This window comes from Typopeltis vanoorti, chromosome 6 (genome assembly GCF_054136105.1).
Source record: "Typopeltis vanoorti isolate ZY-2024b chromosome 6, IOZ_Tvanoo_1.0, whole genome shotgun sequence".
In the NCBI taxonomy this organism is placed as follows: domain Eukaryota; kingdom Metazoa; phylum Arthropoda; class Arachnida; order Uropygi; family Thelyphonidae; genus Typopeltis; species Typopeltis vanoorti.
This window is the reverse complement of record NC_143554.1, coordinates 12,327,855-12,347,843: the sequence shown is the minus strand read 5'-3', so window position 1 is coordinate 12,347,843 and position 19,989 is coordinate 12,327,855. Positions and strand designations below refer to the sequence as shown.

The window sequence follows — 19,989 nt, the reverse complement described above, 5'->3', positions numbered from 1 at the left end:
AACCTTCTTTGGGACCACAAGCACAAATAAGTTTCATTGTCCAGTTTCCTATTCTGATATTAGCTCACATCACTCTACTTGATATTACCTACCATTCAAGAAGATTTTCCTGATATTTAGTGTTTAATATTATAGCTGCTACTTCTTTTCCTGGATTGTTATTTCTTAAATATAACATCCTACATTTGTTGCTCAGAAAGATACCACCTGATTTTGTCTTCTTTGTTTTGGTAACACATACTATGTCAATCTTTCAAATTCTTCAGTTAGTTCCATTGATGCTTCTTATGTTGCTAGTGCCATAGATATAGATTTCATAATTTGCAGTCATAAGTCAGTATCTTATTGACTTGTGTTTGCAGTCCTGAAATTATGAGCTAATAAATATTATATTAAAAAATGGCTCCTTTTTTTGTTTACTTTAAAAAAAATAATGTGATAGAGATGCTTCACATTGAACATTATTCACGTGTGCTCAGCATATGCTCCCCCCCCTCCCCACTGATGCAGTAATGGTCTAAGGTTGGTGAATCCATTCTTGTGGTGTTATATGCTTGTGTGTTGTGTATACTGTACATACACTATCTGATCAAAAGTATTTAGACACCCCTCTGTAATTCATAAATTGACATCTAAATGTCACTACGACCTCACTTGCCGATATAAAAGGAGACACAGTTGTGTGTTGTTCAGTGATAAGAAGTACGAGCAGAATGGGTAGGTCAAGGGAGCTCAGTGACTTCAAACATGGACTAGTTATTGGTTGCCACATCAGTAAGAATTTGTCAGAGAAATTTTAACCCTGCTCAAGTTCCCTAAGTGAACAGTTGGTGACGTGAGTGTGGAGTGGAAACATGAAGACACAACCACAACAAAACCACGGTCGGGTAGGCTGCATTTAATGACAGACAGGAACCGTTGAGTGTTGAAGAAGGTAGTTCATGGAAATCGCCAGGCATCAAGTGAAACAGTCGCCTGGGAGTTCCACAGTGCTACTAACTGTCCGGCCAGTACCATGACTGTGTGTCGAGAGTTAAGAGGAATGGGGTTCCATGGTTGAGCAGCTGTCCATAAACCAAACATTTCTCCTGTGAATGCTAAACACCGCCTGCAATGGTGTAAAGAGTGATGCCACTGGACAGTGGACAACTGGAAAATGTGTGATTTGGAGTGATGAATCATCCTTTACCATGTGGCAGTCCGATGGGAGGGTCTGGGTGTGGCGAGTGCCTAGAGAACCATTGCTGCAAGCATGCTCTACTAAATCTACACTGAAATCTAATTGCAGAAGGATATAAGGACATTTTGACCTGTTGATTACTGTCTATGGTAGAAGAAGATCAATTTGGTGATGACTATTATCTGTATCGGCATGACAATGCTACCTGCCATAAACCAAGGTCTGTGAGGGAATGGTTTGTGGACAATGACGTTCCAGAAATGGACTGGCCAGCCCAGAGCCCTGACCTGAATCCCATAGAAGAATGGGCTGCCATTCTTCCAGAGACATTCTGACACCTGGTAGAAATTTTTCTTGGCAGAGTTAGAGCTGTTATAGAAGCAAAGGGTGGACCTACTACTGGAAAGTGTGATTACAGTTTCGAGTAGGCATATATTCACAAAATATCTTCAGCATATAGGCTGAAACAATGAACATAATTATTATTGTTAATAAGTTTTTATTTTCCATGTACTAGTTGAATCTGTACATCTTTTACAAAAAACAAAACAAAAAAATTCCTATTCATTTTTATGAAATGACTATATATATAATTTTTTATGCTATTATTAGTTAACTTCAATATTCAGCTGACTTAATACGCCTAATAGCCATCTCTGCTGTACAAAACAGCATAATGAAAACACTTGGCTCTCACTGTAGTGAATCTCTTTTTAGAAATGCATTTTGTCTCGAATTTTTGATGGGTTGTTATAATGGCATTTGTATTATTGAGAACTGATTATAGTTAATTCATGGTTTGCTTTTTGCTAGCACACATGTCTGTTTTGTTCGTATAATCTAGAAACTTCTTGAAACAGTTTTTTTTTTTCTAATTTGCAGAAAAAAGTCTTTAGAAGACAAAGAAAATAATTCAGCTCATGTTCTTCACAAAAGCAACACTTCTGGTGGAGGAGAAGTTAGCAAAATCGATTCTTTACATCATGTGAAATATTCAGGTAATACATTAATTTTTATGGTCAATTTCCCTGAACTTTTTAGCTCAGAAACTCTACTCCATTTCTTTGCATTCTTTTTATGAAGCTGGGGATGGGGGGGGGGGGTTCTCCTCTCAGTTATCTGGTTTTGATCCTTAAACAACCTCTAGTTAATTTATTGAACTTAATATATTTGCTGGATTTTTACCCAGCATCTTTACGGTAAAATGTTTTACACGTTGCAAAACATACAGCACTCAGAATGTTGCAGAAAGATTTCCTATTTAACTGAAATGGAACTAATGCCATATAAGCATCCTATACTTGTTGGGATTAAGTGAGTTTTTCATAGCCGATGCCAATTTCAAAAATAGTCTCTCTTCATAGTTGACTTTGTTTAATCCTGTGTAAGGGAATATTCAAAGCATGGTCAATTGATGACTTGCCACACAAATAACTGCAGATGTAGTTTTTAGATTTTCAAGGCAGATGCCAGCAGGTCTACAAATCTGTCTGAAGTAGACTAAGTTGCAGGCACAAGAAGTTTGATACATCCCCAGGATGTGCAAAAGGATGAAACTGATTCTTTGGAGAACAGATAAAGGTTGCTATCTGGATGAATGATATGAAAGTTACATGGAGATTATGTTTGTGGAGAACTTTAACTTGTTTTTTTTTTTTTTTTTTTTCCCCAGCGTATCCTGGATATATGGGATGTGAGTAGTTTTACTATGATCTTGAGCATTGACTGCAGGGAGAATGGGAGATAAGCATTCAGTGTTTTGTTGGTTTTATAAGGGTTGTAGCCATTGCTAAAATTGATGCAAGGAGCTGTATCATTTGAATAACAGCCCCTGTGTTTAGAAATTCTGTGTCATTTCGAGGATGCCAAACGTTGAAATGGATGATGGTGTGGCTTATGTAAATAGTCACATAATCACAATGTAAATAGAAAAGAATAATAAGAAGCCGTTTGGTAGTTGTGTGTCTAGGAAGGTAAGACAATTGTTTCTTTTCCATAGTGAAATATATATTTGGATATTGTCTGTTTAAATGCACTAAAAAGGTATCTGATGTGTTTAGGTGATGAGGCAAAATAGTGTTGTGTCCCTATCTACGATTATTAAACTTTCCTTTATCCTTCCAAGTGAATCTCTAATTTTATTTTTATTCAAAACATAACTATGCACGAGATATTACAAAATTCGAATATTTAAGCCTTTTCTCCCCTTAGTGTCCTAATATTTATATTATATTTATATTATACTGTGCCTTTCAGGACATTTAGTTTAGGATATATAATTCGAAAACAAGGAGCAAATACAAAAATATGTCTGAGTGTGAAACTATTAAGCAGTTGTGACCCTTTATCTCATAACTTAACACATTAATTTCACACGTGATTAGGTTCGTGCGTTTTTCAAGTGGTGCATTAGACAACAATTTCAGAACAACTGTATTATTAATGAACAAAAGTTTATTTAAAATCTTTAAACATGGTACAATTCAATTTCTATTATATAAAACACAATTCAATACTAAGCATAAAATTACAAATTACACAAGCAAAATACGAGTATTAGGGCAAAAATCCTGTATGGGAATTTGCGATCATGCCGTCATAACGGACTTTATACATATAAATATACACATATAATCCTGGAACAAATTAACACTTTACTTAACCTTATACTAGTCAGAATTCTCTATATTGCTATGATACCATGCACATTAATGTTTATATTCAGTTTACCTTATCTAACTTACAAACGAGCAATATAGGTTAAACTATCCTTTCACTATTCCCATACATACATTTGACCTTTAAGACACTTTCATTTGAAATACCATGCGCATACATAAATCTTTAGCACATGAATGCTTATCAAATAATATAAACTAGTTTACTCTCATTCTATTTTGATTTGCACTAAAGTCCTAGTATATCTTCGACTGTCCGGTAATTAACAATGATTGCAACTATATGCGATTTGAATTGATACAAGATTTTATAGTACCTTTCTAGGACGAACCCTGGTTTTCATGATCTATACCTTTCGTGCTTGAATAAAGGACACACACAGGATCTTCTATTCTATCACTACGGAACTCCTCACATGGGCACGAACTTCTGTATGGATTTTCTTTCCCTCGATACGAGTACTGGATGATGAGATACTTTGACATTTCCTTCCTTCTTGTAACTATACGGCATTCCTCGTCTCTTGCAATAGGAATACAGGATCGAATTCCTGCACACCGTGTTTCCTTTTTGCGTCGGACAGAGATAACTCCTACGCCGTCACTCAGGAAAACCCGTGTTACCTATACGAAAAATTCGTGAAGAAACTCTGAGGAAAAAAGGCGTGTGTGTGGGGGTTCCCTAACCCTTTTATCTGCATGGCCCCTATTGGCACCTTCTTCAATTTCTTTCCCCCCCCCCCACTGGAGTCGATCTCACACACCAATTCATTTGTTTTAAGCTAGCCTCTATACTAAATTAATTCCCTTTTTAGAATTTACTTGAATATGTTAATCTCCTTTTTTCAAGTGTTAAATTAGCCTCTCACACACACTTTCTTATCTCTAATCTTCTTTGTCTTACTTAACCTATTTTTTTCATATCCTTTTTTTTTTTTTTTTTTTTTGTAATGAGAATCCCTTTTTTATTATTTAGTTAAAACAATTTCTGCTATAATTAATTTTCTTGGATGCAAGCATATTTTCTGTCTTTAAATATCTTGTATTAGCTACTTACACAGGACATTATATTTTATTTTCTTATTACACCATGATAACTGAAATTTTTATATTCTTGGTTATCAGGGTGCAACAATAGCACACACACTGCCTAAGCATTGCCTAGCTGCTGTTTGTGCAGTTTTTTAGAAATTCTATATTGAAATTTAGATGCGGTCCCTAGACTCTCAGTGTCTATTTTGAGCTAATTGCTTTTCTAGTAACCAATATGGCTATGGCCATTGGTTAAACATATTTGCATTAATTAACTTACATTGCTCTAAACCAGTTACTTATCATAACTATGAAACCATTTGAAATATATTACATTCTACTTGCATATATGAGAAAACTTTTTATTTATTAACCATAATAAAATAATAACCAAAATAAGTGTTAGTAAAACTTGAATTTTATTTTGTAATATTGTACTGTACATTGAATTGTATTGTGAAATATTGTCACTATTATACAAGTTGAATAGTATAATTTGTACATGTGATGTGAATAATAAAAATTGGCTAGATAGAGGAAAAGGAGAAGAATCAATTGTAGTCCCATCCAGTTGTTTTGTATTATTTCTCCTTTCCATGAAATATAACCATGAAATATAACTGGGGTGCTTAAGGATCAAAGCTGTATAACTGAGAGGAGACCTCCACATAGCCTTTAAAGGAATGCAGAGAACCGACCAGGGCTTCTGACCTAATGTCCAATCCTCACCTTCTCGTGGTGCACCCTGTTGGGTATCTATTTGGATACTGAACGAACGAGGATGGGCTGGCAATTTGGGATTTAGCCAACCAAATTGTATTCTTATTGGTTAAACCAAAATAAAAAATGATGGTACAACATGACAAAATTTCATGCCGGCTGGGGCGTCGCCTGGTTAAACAAGCCCCCCCCCGTTGTTTTCGCCAGGGAACCAGGGCCAAACAGCGAAAAGTCAGCTACTGGAACAAATCTGAAAACAAACCCAACTCAACATCACCAGAGTTAAAGATTGGTACTATTAACGTAAGAAGCCTGAATGGCAAAGAAATGGAGCTAGCTGAGGAATTAGATAAGTTCCAGATCGACATAATAGGGGTGACTGAAACAAAAAAGACAAAAATTGGTGAGATCTTTCTGAGCAATAAATACAAAATGTTATATTCAGGCAATGACAATCAAGGAAAAGAAGGAGTAGCCATGGTATTCAACACTAAATACGACGCTAATTTTCTTGAATGGCAGCCAGTCTCAAGTAGAGTAATGTGGGCAAATATGAGAATGGAGAACTGGACAATGAGACTTATTTGTGCCTATGGTCCCACAGAAGGTTCTACTAAGGTAGAAGTGGAGGAATTTTTTGAGGCTTTAGAAAAAGCAACTGACACAATGAAAAAGGAAAAGTTGGTCCTTGTTTTGGATCTAAATAGCAGAGTAGGAAATGATTGTGAGACACAAAAATATTTTGGAAAAATTTGGAGAAAAGAGCAAAGCTAATAATAATGGCAAATATCTGTTGGATTTCTGCCCAGGACATGGACTGGTTTTTACTAACACCATGTTCCAACACAAAAATGTGCACAAATTCACATGGAGAGAAGAGGCAAGGAATAAGAAAAGTCTCATTGACTATGTTATTGTTGATAGTGATGTTTTCTTCCTGGTGCAGGACACCAGAGTGTACAGAGGATTTGAAATTGGAAGTGATCACTATTTAGTCTTGAGCAGGATAAAATTGAATTTCATATTGAAAAGAATAACATGTAAGAAAGTTTTAAAGCGAATAAAAGTTGAGCAGCTCTCAGATGTGAACTATAGACTAAAATACACAAAGATTATTGAAGAAAAAATGAAAGAGTTTGAGAACAGGCATCAAACCTTGGAGATTCAGTGGCAAACTCTGAAGAAAACATTGATTGATTCTGCCAGAGAGGCATGAGGTTGTGTGCAAGGATAAAAAAATCAGAACTCCCTGGTGGACACAGGAAGTTAAAGAGGCAGTGAAGGAAAAGAAGAAAGCATATCAAAAGTTCCTGTCAAATAAGTCAGCTTGTGTCTTAGAGAATACAGAGACAAATGCAAGAATGCTAAACACTGTGTAAAACTAGCTAAACAAAAGTCATGGGAGAACTTTGGCAAGAATATAGAAAATAAATATCAAGAAGGTGGAAAAATATTCTGGAGGTTGTTGAAGAAGCTTATAAATGGAGGAAAGAGTGCTGTAAAAGGAGTTAGAGATGATAAAGGTGACATGAAAACGTGAGAAAAAGATATCCTTGAAGTATGGAGTAATTACTTTGAAAAACTGCTAAATAAATGAAACAAGCAGTGATGACAGCACAGTCGTAAAAAACACTGACCAGGCATGCAGTCAGGAATACATATGCATACTTGAAGTAGAAAAAGCCATCAAAGGCCTGAAATGTGGAAAGGCAGCAGGGGTAGATGATATTCGACCAGAAATGCTGAAGTATGGTGGTATAAGAGTCTTACAGTGGCTGCACTGCAAAGTTCAGAAACCCTGGACAGAGGGATGAATTCCCGATTATTGAAGTAGAGCTCTAATTGTGCCCATATATAAAAAGGGAAATAAAACTCAATGTGAGAATTACAGAGGTATATCCCTACTGAGTGTTCCTGGGACGATCTATGCAATTATACTTGAGAAACGGTTGAGACGAACTGTGGAAGAAAAGCTTGGTGAAGAACAAGCTGGATTCAGGCCAAATAGAGGCTGTCAGGATCAGATCTACACTTTACGACAAATAGTCGAGAAAACATGGGAATATAACAGAGATCTGTATTTAAGTTTTGTCGATTTGGAAAAGGCATATGACAAGGTGCCAAGAGAAAAGCTATTCAATATGCTGCAGTTATATGGTGTCAATGGGGCATTATATCAAGTAATACTTAGTCTTTATTTGAGTTGTAAGTCGGCAGTTAGAATTGAAGGAAGTACAGGAAGATGGTTTAATGTTAAATCTGGTGTGAGACAAGGATGTACATTATCCCCTCTGTTATTCATTATCTATATGGATCACATTATGAAGGAAAGTTGTATTAAACATGGTATCAAAATTGGAGATGTTAATGTCAGCTCTTTGCTTTATGCGGATGATGTTATACTTCTAAATAAATCCGTTACAAGTCTGCAAGATTCTCTGACTAAATTGAATAGCTGTTGTAATAGATATGGTATGAAGGTCAGCAATAAAAAGACAAAGAATGAAAATAGGCAGAATCATTGAAAATGTCAACTGTGTTGTGAATGGAGAACCTGTTGAACAAGTGAAACATTTCAGCTACTTAATCACGATTTTTACTGAAGATGGTAAATTAAATATAGAAATAGACAATAGAATCAGCAAAGCTGGTATGGTAGGAAGTCAATTGAATAAATTCATATGGAATAAGAGAGAAATTAGTCGGAATACTAAATTAGCTGTATATACAAGACGGTGTTCAAATCAGTTTTAACTTATGGATCTGAGAGCTGGGTCAGAAGTAAAACACTTGACCAAAGAACTAGAGATATGAAAGGCTTGAGAAAGATTAAGGGCACGAACAGATGGCATCAATGGCAATGTCATATTAAAAATGAGGATATTAGGAAAGAACTTGACATTGTCGGCATCCAGGAATGTGTTAGCAGAGCTAATCTCAGGTGGTATGGTCACTTAAACAGAATGGGCAAGGAAAGATTAGCAAAACAAATATTCTCTGCCAGGTTGGTAGGAAAAAGACCCAGAGGAAGACCAAGATATAGGTGGATTGATACGGTACAAAGTGCCTTAGACGATAGAAATATAAGATCTGATAATTTGGAGTCTTGACAAGTAACAGACTGATTTTGGAGGAAAATTGTAGATAGGAAGTTAGTAATGATGTAATTTATTTCATGTAGTACTGTCATATCCTGTACACCCGTTGAGGGTACATGGCAGGAATTTGATGATGATGAAACATAACCTGAAAGTATGATGAATTTCAATAAATGAAATCAAATATGAATCTCATATAGCTTTTTATTGCTATTTGTTACAATAGTTATTCAATTTAGAGTCCTAAAAACTTGCAGTGAATTCATTTAGTAGTAAAAAGCTGAGTTTCATATTTGATTTAATATTTAATATATTGTAGCATTTTGTACAGCTTTTCATTAGCCTCTTTGGGCCAGATGAAAACAAAGTTAATTCAGAAATGTCAATGTAAATGTAGTCTAAATAACTGTCTCCTAGATCTTTGCAAATTAATGCATCATACTTGTTGAGGTTAGGGTGATTCCAAAAATAGTCTCTTGAACCTCTAGTGACATCTATGCAGCACAGATATATTCTTCTTCCATTTAATTCCGTGTGAAGGAAAATCCAGAGCACAGCCTACCAGTCCTGACTTGAAAATAAAATAAAAATAACCTACAAAAAAAGAAAAAGAAGAAAAATTCATTAAAAAAAAAGCAGGTTTTTATTTTATTTTTTTTTGTTTGACAATAAAAACTTGAAAATCCTTTGCTTTCTCAGTGGCAAAACTACATAGCAAGTAAAGATATGTCAGCTGAGATACAATTTTTAGTGAAAATTACAATTTGATACAGAAAATAAGAAAATCTGCTGATATGGTTGAGGACCCAGATAAATAAATTTATATGGAGTGTGAGAAATCAGATAATGCATGAAAATTAGCAGTAGAAAATAGAGTTCAAAACCAATTTTAACATATTTGAAAGATGAGTTAAAAATAGATAATCAAAGACTAGACTCCAGACACGTGAGCTATGAATAGATGGTATCAATGGTAGAATCATCTTATAAATGAGGATATTGGGGAAGGCTTCACTTATTAACATTCAAGTAAGCAAAGTATCTAAGATTGTTTGGAAACTTAAACAAAGTGGTAACTGCAAGGTTTCAGAACAAGCATTGCAAGTTGGAGGCGGGGGAATCCAGAAGAAAACCAAGATCTAACTGTACTAGTGTGACTATTAATTAGAATGCCAGCTCTGTGGAGCTGACAATACTGGAGATGTGATATTCTCAGTAACATTATTAGTTCATCTTTCATTATCAGGATTGGTAGGCTATGATCTGGATTTTCAGTTCAGTAATAAGTCTGTCCTTGTACTGTTTTTGTCAGGAGTATACAATTTCTAGGATTTTCTTGCCACAAGGATGCATATGGACAATATTGTGTCTTATCGTCATTAGCATTCTGCTCTATTAAAATGATTCCTTCTCTTCAGGTTGAAAAAATAACTGTTGCTAAAAAGAGAATTATGGTAATTCTACTGCCAATATTGCATCAGTCAGACTCCCCCCCCCCTATAACCAGAATAAAAGGATGTATTGCAATTCATTTGTTCCATATCACTGATTCCACTGCTCTATCTATAGTCATGTTCTTTACACCAATTAGTCTGTGCTATTTGATGCCTATCGTTTATATTTTGGTTTGTGTGTATGTATGCCTAGTTATCCTTCCTTCAAAAGCAAACTGCAGCTTTTTATGTAATGACCTTATTCATCCAGATGCTTCTTTGAATTCAGGATTGATCATTTCTATAGACTGCCAAAATTTTGATACCACCTTTCATACCCCTTGGTGTTAGTTTCCTGTTCCTTCCTAGGTTGAGGTGGTATGCTTATATTTTCATTGACTGATAATGTTTCCATATAGATTTGGTGTGATAGTCTTACCACTTTTAACAAATGCATAAGTCACTGATATGGTACATCATATGATACTGCTAGACTGGTCCATTCATATGTCATTGATGATATACAGTTCAGTCTAGAGGAAGGTTATATATCTGTTGGCATTTATAAGCTACATGCAATGACAGGAATGTGCATATTTATTTGATCTTAAACAGTGGACATCCCAACATTTGAACGTAGTTAGTTATACCATAAATACTATTTTCTTGATTACTCCCAGCTTTCTCTCTCTTTCTGTGTATGTATGTGAGAAACCAAAATATTCCTTTTGAAGGAATATTTCAGTTCAAACCCAGGTCTCGGTCTCATTCTTCTTAGAAGGTTGAATTTTTCATACCATGAAATAAGCAAAGAGTTAGAAAAATGTGTAATTAGCAGATATAATACACTACCTTAATATCCCACCAAAATAACAATGTTCATAACTAATGAACATTAGTTATGAACATCTTCTCTCTTCAAAACAAATAAATTCCATTTTATTTGTTTTGGAGAGAGAAGCTTTCTTTATTCGATGATAATACAACGCCAGTTGTATCATCATCAAATTCCTGCCATGTACCCTCAAGGGGTGTACAGGATAGGATAGTACTGCATGAAAAATTAACATCATTACTAACTTCCTATCTACAATTTTCCTCCAAATCAGTCTGTTACTTGTCAAGACTGCAACATTATCAGATCTTATATTTCTATTGTTTAAGGCACTTTTTTACTGTATCAATCCACCTATATCTTAGTCTTCCTCTGGGTCTTTTTCCTACCAACCTGGCAGAGAATATTTGTTTTGCTAATCTTTCCTTGCCCATTCTGTTTAAGTGACCATACCACCTGAGATTAGCTCTGCTAACACATTCCTGGATGCCGACAATGTCAAGTTCTTTCCTAATATCCTCATTTTTAATATGACATTGCCATTGATGCCATCTGTTCTTGCCCTTAATCTTTCTCAAGCCTTTCTTATCTCTAGTCTTTGGTCAAGTGTTTTACTTCTGACCCAGCTCTAAGATCCATTAGTTAAAACTGGTTTGAACACTGTCTTGTATACAGCTAATTTAGTGTTCCGACTAATTTCTCTCTTATTCCATATGAATTTATTCAATTGACTTCCTACCATACCAGCTTTTCTGTTGTCTATTTCCATATTTAATTTACCATCTTCACTAAAAACCATGCCAAGTAGCTGAAATGATTTACTTGTTCCGCAGGTTCTCCATTCACAATGCAGTTGACATTTTCAGTGATTCTGCTTATTTTCGTTGTCTTTGTCTTGTTATTGCTGACCTTCATACCATATCTATTACAACAGTTATTCAATTTAGTCAGGGAATCTTGCAAACTTGTAATGGATTTATTTAGAAGTATAACGTCGTCTGCATAAAGCAAAGAGCTGACATTAACATCTCCAATTTTTATACTGTGTTTAATACCACTTTCCTTCATAAGGTGATCCACTTAGATAATAAATAACAGAGGGGATAATGTACATCCTTGTCTCACACTAAATTTAACATTAAACCACCCTGTACTTCCTTCAATTCTAACTGCTGACTTGCAACTCAAATAAAGACTAAGTATTGCTTGATATAATGCCCCATCGACACCATATAACTATAGCGTTTGGAATACCTTCTCTCTTGGCACCTTGTCATATACCTTTTCCAGATCTACAAAACTTAAATACGGATCTTTGTTATATTCCCATGATTTCTCTACTATTTGTCATAAAGGGAAGATCTGACCCTGACAGCCTCTATTTGGCCTGAATCCAGCTTTTCTTCCACAATTCTTCTCAACCGTTTCTCAAGTATACTTGCATAAATCTTACCAGGAACACACTCAGTGGGGAAATACCTCTGTAATTCTCACATTCAGTTTTATTTCCTTTTTATATATATGTGTGCTATGAGAGTTATACTCCAATCATCGGGAATATGTCCCTCTGTCCTGGTCTTCTGAACTCTGCAGTGCAGCCACTGTATGACTTTTATACTTCCATAATTAAGCATTTCTGGTCGAATCTATTCCTGCTGCCTTTCCACATTTCAAGCTTTTTCTACTTCAAATATATGTGTTCCTGACCGCATGCCTGTTGAGTGTTTTTTACTACTGTGCTGTCATCACTGCTTGTTTCATTTAGCAGTTTTTCAAAGTAATTACTCCATACTTCAAGGATATCTTTTTCTCCTGTTTTCATGTAACCTTTATCATCTCTAATTCCATTTATAGCACTCTTTCCTCCATTTCTGAACTTCAACAACCTCCAGAATATCTTGCTACCTTCTTGATATTTATTTTCTGTGTTCTTACCAAAGTCTTACCATGATCTTTTGTTTAGCTTTCTTACATTTCTCTCTGTAGTATCTCTAAGAGCACAAGCTGACTTATTTGCCAGGAGCTTTTGATATGCTTTCCTCTAACTTCCTGTGTCCAGCATGGAGTTCTGATTTTTCTATCCTTGCAGACAACCTCACACATTCCTCTCTTCAAGGCTTGCTACTGAATCTCCAAGGTTTGGTTCCTTCTCAAACTCTTTCATGTGTTCTTCAATAATCTTTGTGTATTTTAGTTGACAGTTCACATCTGAGAGCTACTCAATTTTTATTTGCTTTAAGACTTTCTTACATGTTCTTCTTTTCAGTATGAAATTCAATATTATCCTGCTCAAGACTAAATAGTGATCGCTTCCAATTTCAAATCCTCTGTACACTCTGGTGTCCTGCACCAGGGAGAAAACATCACTATTGACAATAATCTAGTCATTGAGACTTTTCTTATTCCTTGCCTATTCTCTCCATGTGAATTTGTGCACATTTGTATGTTGTAACATGGTATTAGTAATAACAAGTCCATGTCCTGAGCAGAAATCCAACAGGTATTTGCCATTATTATTAGCTTTGTTCTTTTCTCAAAATTTCTCCAGAATATTTTTGTATGTCTGACAATCATTTCCTACTCTGCTATTTAGATCCCCAACTAGGACCACTTTTCCTTTTTTCATTCTGTCAGTTGCTTTCTCTAAAGCCTCAAAAAATTCTTCCACTTCTACCTTCTGTAGGACCATAGGCACAAATAAGTCTCATTGTCCTGTTCCCCATTCTGATATTTGCCCACATCACTCTACTTGAGACTGCCTGCCATTCAAGAAGATTTTACTCATGTTTAGTATTGAATACTGTGGCTACTTCTTCTTTTCCTTGATTGTCATTGCCTGATCATATGCTAAATAAATAAAATATAGTATAATCATTACAGTATTTAAAAACTATTTTTTTTGTGTGTTGTTAAATTGGAGTTATATTTTGTTAGCTTATTTCAGTTTCTGCATTTTCTAGGATCACTCCCTCAAATGGACTTTCAGCTCTCTGTTCAAAATAGAAATCCTCTTACATCTAATACAGAAAACATCAGTCTGCAATGATGATGGATGGAAATTATCTTTCATTAGATATTTTGTACAGTTTTTATGTATATATGCTTCTTTTTATATATTTATATTTATACAAATAAAACTTTTAAAATATTTTAAGGATCTTGCATATAGTTATTTTATGCTGCAACAAGAGTTTTTCTTGCTAAAAGTGTTTTGTTTTCAAACTTGGCTCTCAGTAAAGATAATTTAAATCGAAGGGGATTTCATTATTATTTGCTGAAATATATATTAAATAAAGTTAGCCTTTTAATTGTTTCATTTAACTCACAGTGAGCATACTACTATCTTTTAAAATCAGTGAGATATGAATAAAGATATAGTTTTATTCATTCTCGATATAGATGTTTTTTTATTATTATTATAATTTAATTGAATTTTATAAAGTAAAAAACTGCCTTCAGCCTATTGGTGAAATTATCTTAATTCAGAGTTGAGTCTAACGACTGTAAATTGTCCACTTCAAATTTTGTCAGCATTTACTTAAAGTTCCGAGTTTTATGATGGAGTAATTTACACTGTATATTACTTATTGCTGTTGATCATGACAAGATTAAACTGCCTTCATATCACATCAGAATAATATATGCCATTTTGGCTGAGAAAACTTTGGTTCGAGTCCTGACTCATCATTAGTGACTTTAACAGGCACTTACATACTCGCAACCATTCAAGTATTGTTGGATTTCATAGCCATAACTCCAGAATAAAGTGGTTAGCCCTATGCCTATTAGTGTCATGTGTTCTACTGGCCGATTTGTCTGGTTGTGTGATGAAAAACCAAAGTTCTGGGAGAAAAACTCCCACTTCTGTATGTTCTTATGTTCATTGGACATCTACAGATGCTGGTATAGTCACTTCGATGCTTGGTAATGTGCCACACTAGTCCTGTTGTATGCTTTTCTAGAGGCTTCAACTCTCCGAAAATCAATCACTTCACACACACATGCCATCCATCCATCTCATTGATGGTCTAACCCAGGGGGTCGCCAAAGTTATTTGCCCGTCGATCCCTTCAAGAGTTTCTTGACTTGTTATCGACCCCCTATATTTTACTATTACTTAATTATAATAGGACAAGCAAAAAAAGACCCTTATGTGAGTTTTTAGATTGTTTATTTTATAATTAGTGTTTATTGTATTGTATGTATAATATAGTATATATTATTATATTACTATTACTACTACTAGTAATATCACTGGTATTACTAGTGATATTAATAAACTACTGGTATTACTACCAGCGCTGCTCAACTCTTCAACATAGAGAAGTTTAGTTCGTGAATGAATAACGATTGAATTATAATATGTATGCTGATGAATTTTAAAACCTTAATGCTCACTTGTATGTCGATGCACAAAAATGAGACTGGGATCGAATACTTGTATCAGTAAATAAGAACCACACACGTGTTGCAATCTCGCTCCCACTGTGCCAGCAGGCACGAACCACCAACATCCGTTTATTGGTAAATACGTAATTTTGGCCTACTTGATTGGCCTCGGTAACTATTTTCATGACCTTACTCCATTTTACAGGTCCTATTCATGGACCTGTAAGATGGAGGTACTGATCCCACGATTCACTCTTAATTGCGTTGTCATTACCTCCATATCTTTTATCATGGAGGTAATCCAAGTTAACCGAATTAAATATTACCCATACAATGATGTCTTATATTTTTCTGTCGACCTCTTTGGCGACCACTGGTCTAACCTTTCCTCTTTTTTCGGGAACTTCACCTTCTATTACTGTTCTGAGAAGTCCTCCTTCCATCCTTTCAAAGTATTTTAACTTTCTTCTGTCAATATCTTTAAGGAGCCTTAAAGTTCTACCGATCAACTCTATATGAGACTAATTCACCTTCAGCTGGAAAGCTCTGATAAATGAGATTCAAATCCTACCAAGGGCATGAAAAACAGAAGGCAAGCTAGACAGTGTAGAAGTTTTAACTTGTATTATTTGTAAAAAAGCTTAATTTATTAAATCATGAATTGCTTTTGTAAAAAAATAGGCTGCCAGTGGTATCAGATTTCAAATCAAAATGCATAAAGCATTTTGATTCAATTATGTTATTTTTATATACTAAACCTGTCTAGTATATAAAACTAGTATATAAATTGAGATAACACTCAATTTTCTTACTTATATCTTAGAAGTAAATCCTGATCATCGATTGCACTTATTGTAAAAATAGGCTGCCAATGATAGCAGATTTCTATACTGAAATCTTAGCGTCAACAACCTCTATAAAACTGGGTATCCTTTTCCAGTCAAGACGGTACATCTCTGCAGAACAGTTACTTTGTACAAATCCTATCCTAAATCCAATCACCATAGAATACTGCTCTCATGTATGTGGTGGTGCATCTAAAGACCTCCATAAAAACTGAACAGCATCAATTCTTGATGCTGTTCAGAAAAGGGCAGTCTGGTTGATAAATGACACTTTTCTTACAAACCCATTCAAATCTTCATCTACTATCCCATAGAAGATCAATTCCTGCATTGTCTCTCTTCTACAGATATTTTCACGGCCATTGTTCAGCAGAACTAGCATCCATTTATGCCGAAATATGAGGCATAAATAGATGCTAGATCTACAGAAAGGAATGTACTACAGCTGCTCAGCATCCTTTTACTGTCACTTTTATTTTTCCACCTCAGTTCTGTGGAACAGTCTACCTCATGAAGCATTTCTAAAGGAGTGGTACAATTCAAGTCAACAATTCAAGAAGAATATCAACTGATTACTCTATTCCTGATACTGCCCTCATACGCATCTGTTTTGTTTTCTACAGGCTCTTCTGTCTTTTTTTTTTTTTTGTGTGTTAAATAGATATTTTATTTATTTATTTTTTTTTTTTTTCGAAATAGATTAAATGACTAAAAACCAAGAGGTTGAAAGTTTATTTTTCGCTTGGTCAGACTATAATAAATTTAGTTTAATCCTTTATCCAAGTGTGTGCAAACAAAGTTTGCTCCTGAAAGTATCTTCAGGACTGAGGTAAGGTGGTACAACACCGGGCGACTCCTTGCAAAGGAATGGAGCAAGGTACCGACTCCTTTGCAAGGAGTCGCCCGGTGTTGTACCACCTTACCTCAGTCCTGAAGATACTTTCAGGCGCAAACTTTGTTTGCACACACTTGGATAAAGGATTAAACTAAATTTATTATAAAAACCAAGAGATAAAAAATAGAAACACTATTTTAACTTAAATAAACTGCACAACTAGTTTTGTCTTCTTAGGATGCATAACACGAGGGAACTACCAACAGACATTGCGAGAGAAAATCTACACAACAAAGTGTTAACATTTGAAGCCATTCTATGCATTTCTTTGTTGGGCATGTGCACACATTCAAGGTCTTGTAAACATCACAAAGTGTTCAGCACAATGAGAGTCAGAGATTATAGCTGAGGTTAATGTTTAAATGTACTGGATGGAGGAAGATTTCTTTAGATTCTACAATTCATCTTTCCAGTTCATCATGGCATCAAAAGATATTTTCTGATTTGTCCCAAACTGTTTCAAAAATATGTCTCTCAGCTGAGTAAATCAATTATATCATGTATTAAAAAAAAGAACAAGTAAGATCCTAGACATGTATGTATATTGATATGATAATTCTCAAAAATCAGTCTTAACTTCCTCAGTAGAATATCCTGAACTTTAACCATAATAACTTAAAATCTAAAAAGATGAGGAAGTAAATCCCATGTTATCTAGGCCCAAAATATGCCAGCTCAAATGAACATTTCCTAACTGCATCTGGACTTCTCTCAAAAGAAATGGTCATTTCTTCAATAGAAACAGTTTTCTTTTTCCGAAAACCATTTTTCTCGTATGAAAATCTTCAAAATAACTGTAGATTTCATATTCATAGTAAGAGATATGAAAACTCGCATTAGGATAATAAAATCCTCAATTTTGACCATTGTATAGCATTCTTCCTTTAATGACTTCTTTAAAAAATTGCTCAAATGTTTCTTGTTTCTGCTTTCATCTTCAAGATTTACAACCTTTCCTTCTTCCTGTATGAAAGATTTCCAAGGGAAAATTATGAAACACTTAAAAATTAACATGCTGTATTTATCTCCAAAACAGTTAAATCTTAATATGAGATAAAAATTATCTTTCTGTATGAGAAACTTGATAAATCAAGTTTCAAAGTTATTATAAATTTTTTTCATAACTGTTATTCCAGTTACCTTTGCTAAATAACTTTTAAAAATACTTTTCTATAGGGAAGACTAGTATTACCATAGTCAGCTTGTTGAGAGGGACAATTAATTTGTTGATCTTTTTGGCATTGTAGCCACCGGACAGGAAAGTCTGACGAACAAAAGAGAGTTCGGCCTCAGTAAAACAGAGATTAGAGGTGCTATTAACAAGGGTTTTAATAACACTATTGTTGAAGTGGGGGGGGGAAACAGTCTGTATGTATCTACCTATATGGGTGGGTTTCCTATAAACTGGAGAAGAAAGGATGCCATGTTTGATTGAGTTATAGTGAAATGGATTCTGGGATGCTGTTAACTATTTAATTATGGCAATACTCCTAGTAGGAAGCACTGCCAAACAAATTGCATGAGATTAATTCTGAAATTAAGCATTGACAGTTTAGTCAATGTACAAACAGAAGAGAGAAGCTCTTCTTGCTAGGCTCTGCATAAGTCAGTCATCTTACACATTCCTATTCGCTGAGTAATGAAGATCACTGATGTGTGAGAAACGCAACATCTGTCTTGCCATTATCATATTCTGGCAGTGTGTCAGCACTTTACAAGAGAGAGAGAGGGATGACATTTTTACTTATCTGGCTGAGCCCTATGCACTCAGGCAGATGTTATTTTTAAATTTTTACAAAGAATTAATTTATTTAATCACATTTATTAATTAAAATGTATGAAGGTTTAGTATCTACAAATTTGTATTCATTTATCTTAAACTTTATTAATACCTTGTATAGATAACTATTTATTAACACCTTTAATATGCAGATACTTCATTTTGTACATGCATTTTATTTGTTTATTTATACACTGCATGCTGGCACAACATGACTTTTGCTGTCCTTGCACCACAAACCACTGATCAATCAAAACTTAAATAGTTCACATCTATTTTAAAAAGTGGGGGGGAATAAAGCTTGAATGTGAAAATTACAGAGGAATTTCTCTAAGTGTTCCAGGTAAGATTTACTGCAGGCATATTTGAAAAGAGATAGAGAAAAACTGTGCAAGAGATACTTCAAGTTGGGTTTAGGGCAAATAGAGGTTGTTAAGATCAAATTCTCACTTTATAACAAGCTGTTGAGAAATTGTAAAAATATGACAATGATCTGTTAAGTTTTGTAGATCTGGAAAAGGCATACAACAAGGTGCTTAGAGAAAATCTTTTCAAAAGACTGCAGTTATATGGGATAAATGAAACATTATACAAAGCAATACATAATTTATATTTAAGTTGAAAGTCAGCAGTTAGAATTAAAGGAAATACAAGATGTTTGATGTTAAATCAGGTGTGAGACAAGTGTGTACATTATCTCCACTCTTATTCATCTATATCAGGGGTTGCAAACTGGTGGCCCACAGGTCAGCCTGCAAAGGCTTCGTATCCAGCCCACGACCTTAATGATTTCTTTTCTAACAACCTGCAAGGGATTAAAACAGAAAAAAATTCAAACTTCTACAGGGTGTTCGGGATAAATTTGACAGTTTCGTAAGGAAAAAGAAAATCTTCTTTGTATCTATTAAATTTAATGAATTGACAAAAAAACATTACAGGCAGAGTTAATTACAATACTATCAACAAGATTTACTCAAAATAACCACCATTAGCATCGATCACAGCTTCAATTCTGCTTCGGAACCTCGAACAAGCTGATGCTACAGTCTCCCTGGGAAGGGCCGCAAAAACTGTTTTAATTTTATCCATTAACTGGGCTTTTGT

At 34.8% G+C, this 19,989-nt stretch overlaps 1 protein-coding gene across 1 annotated transcript in view; it reads left to right on the top strand.

Moving 5' to 3' along the window:
* cmet (CENP-meta) overlaps nucleotides 1–14,124 on the top strand; it is a 370,306-nt gene extending 356,182 nt beyond the window's left edge. The window contains exons 23-24 of the mRNA XM_090393925.1: nucleotides 2,063–2,178; nucleotides 13,937–14,124. Of these exons, the coding sequence (XP_090250051.1) occupies nucleotides 2,063–2,178; nucleotides 13,937–14,022 (202 nt within the window). The 3' untranslated portion in view covers nucleotides 14,023–14,124. The remainder of the gene's footprint in view (nucleotides 1–2,062; nucleotides 2,179–13,936) is intronic.
* Nucleotides 14,125–19,989: the final 5,865 nt, after the last annotated feature.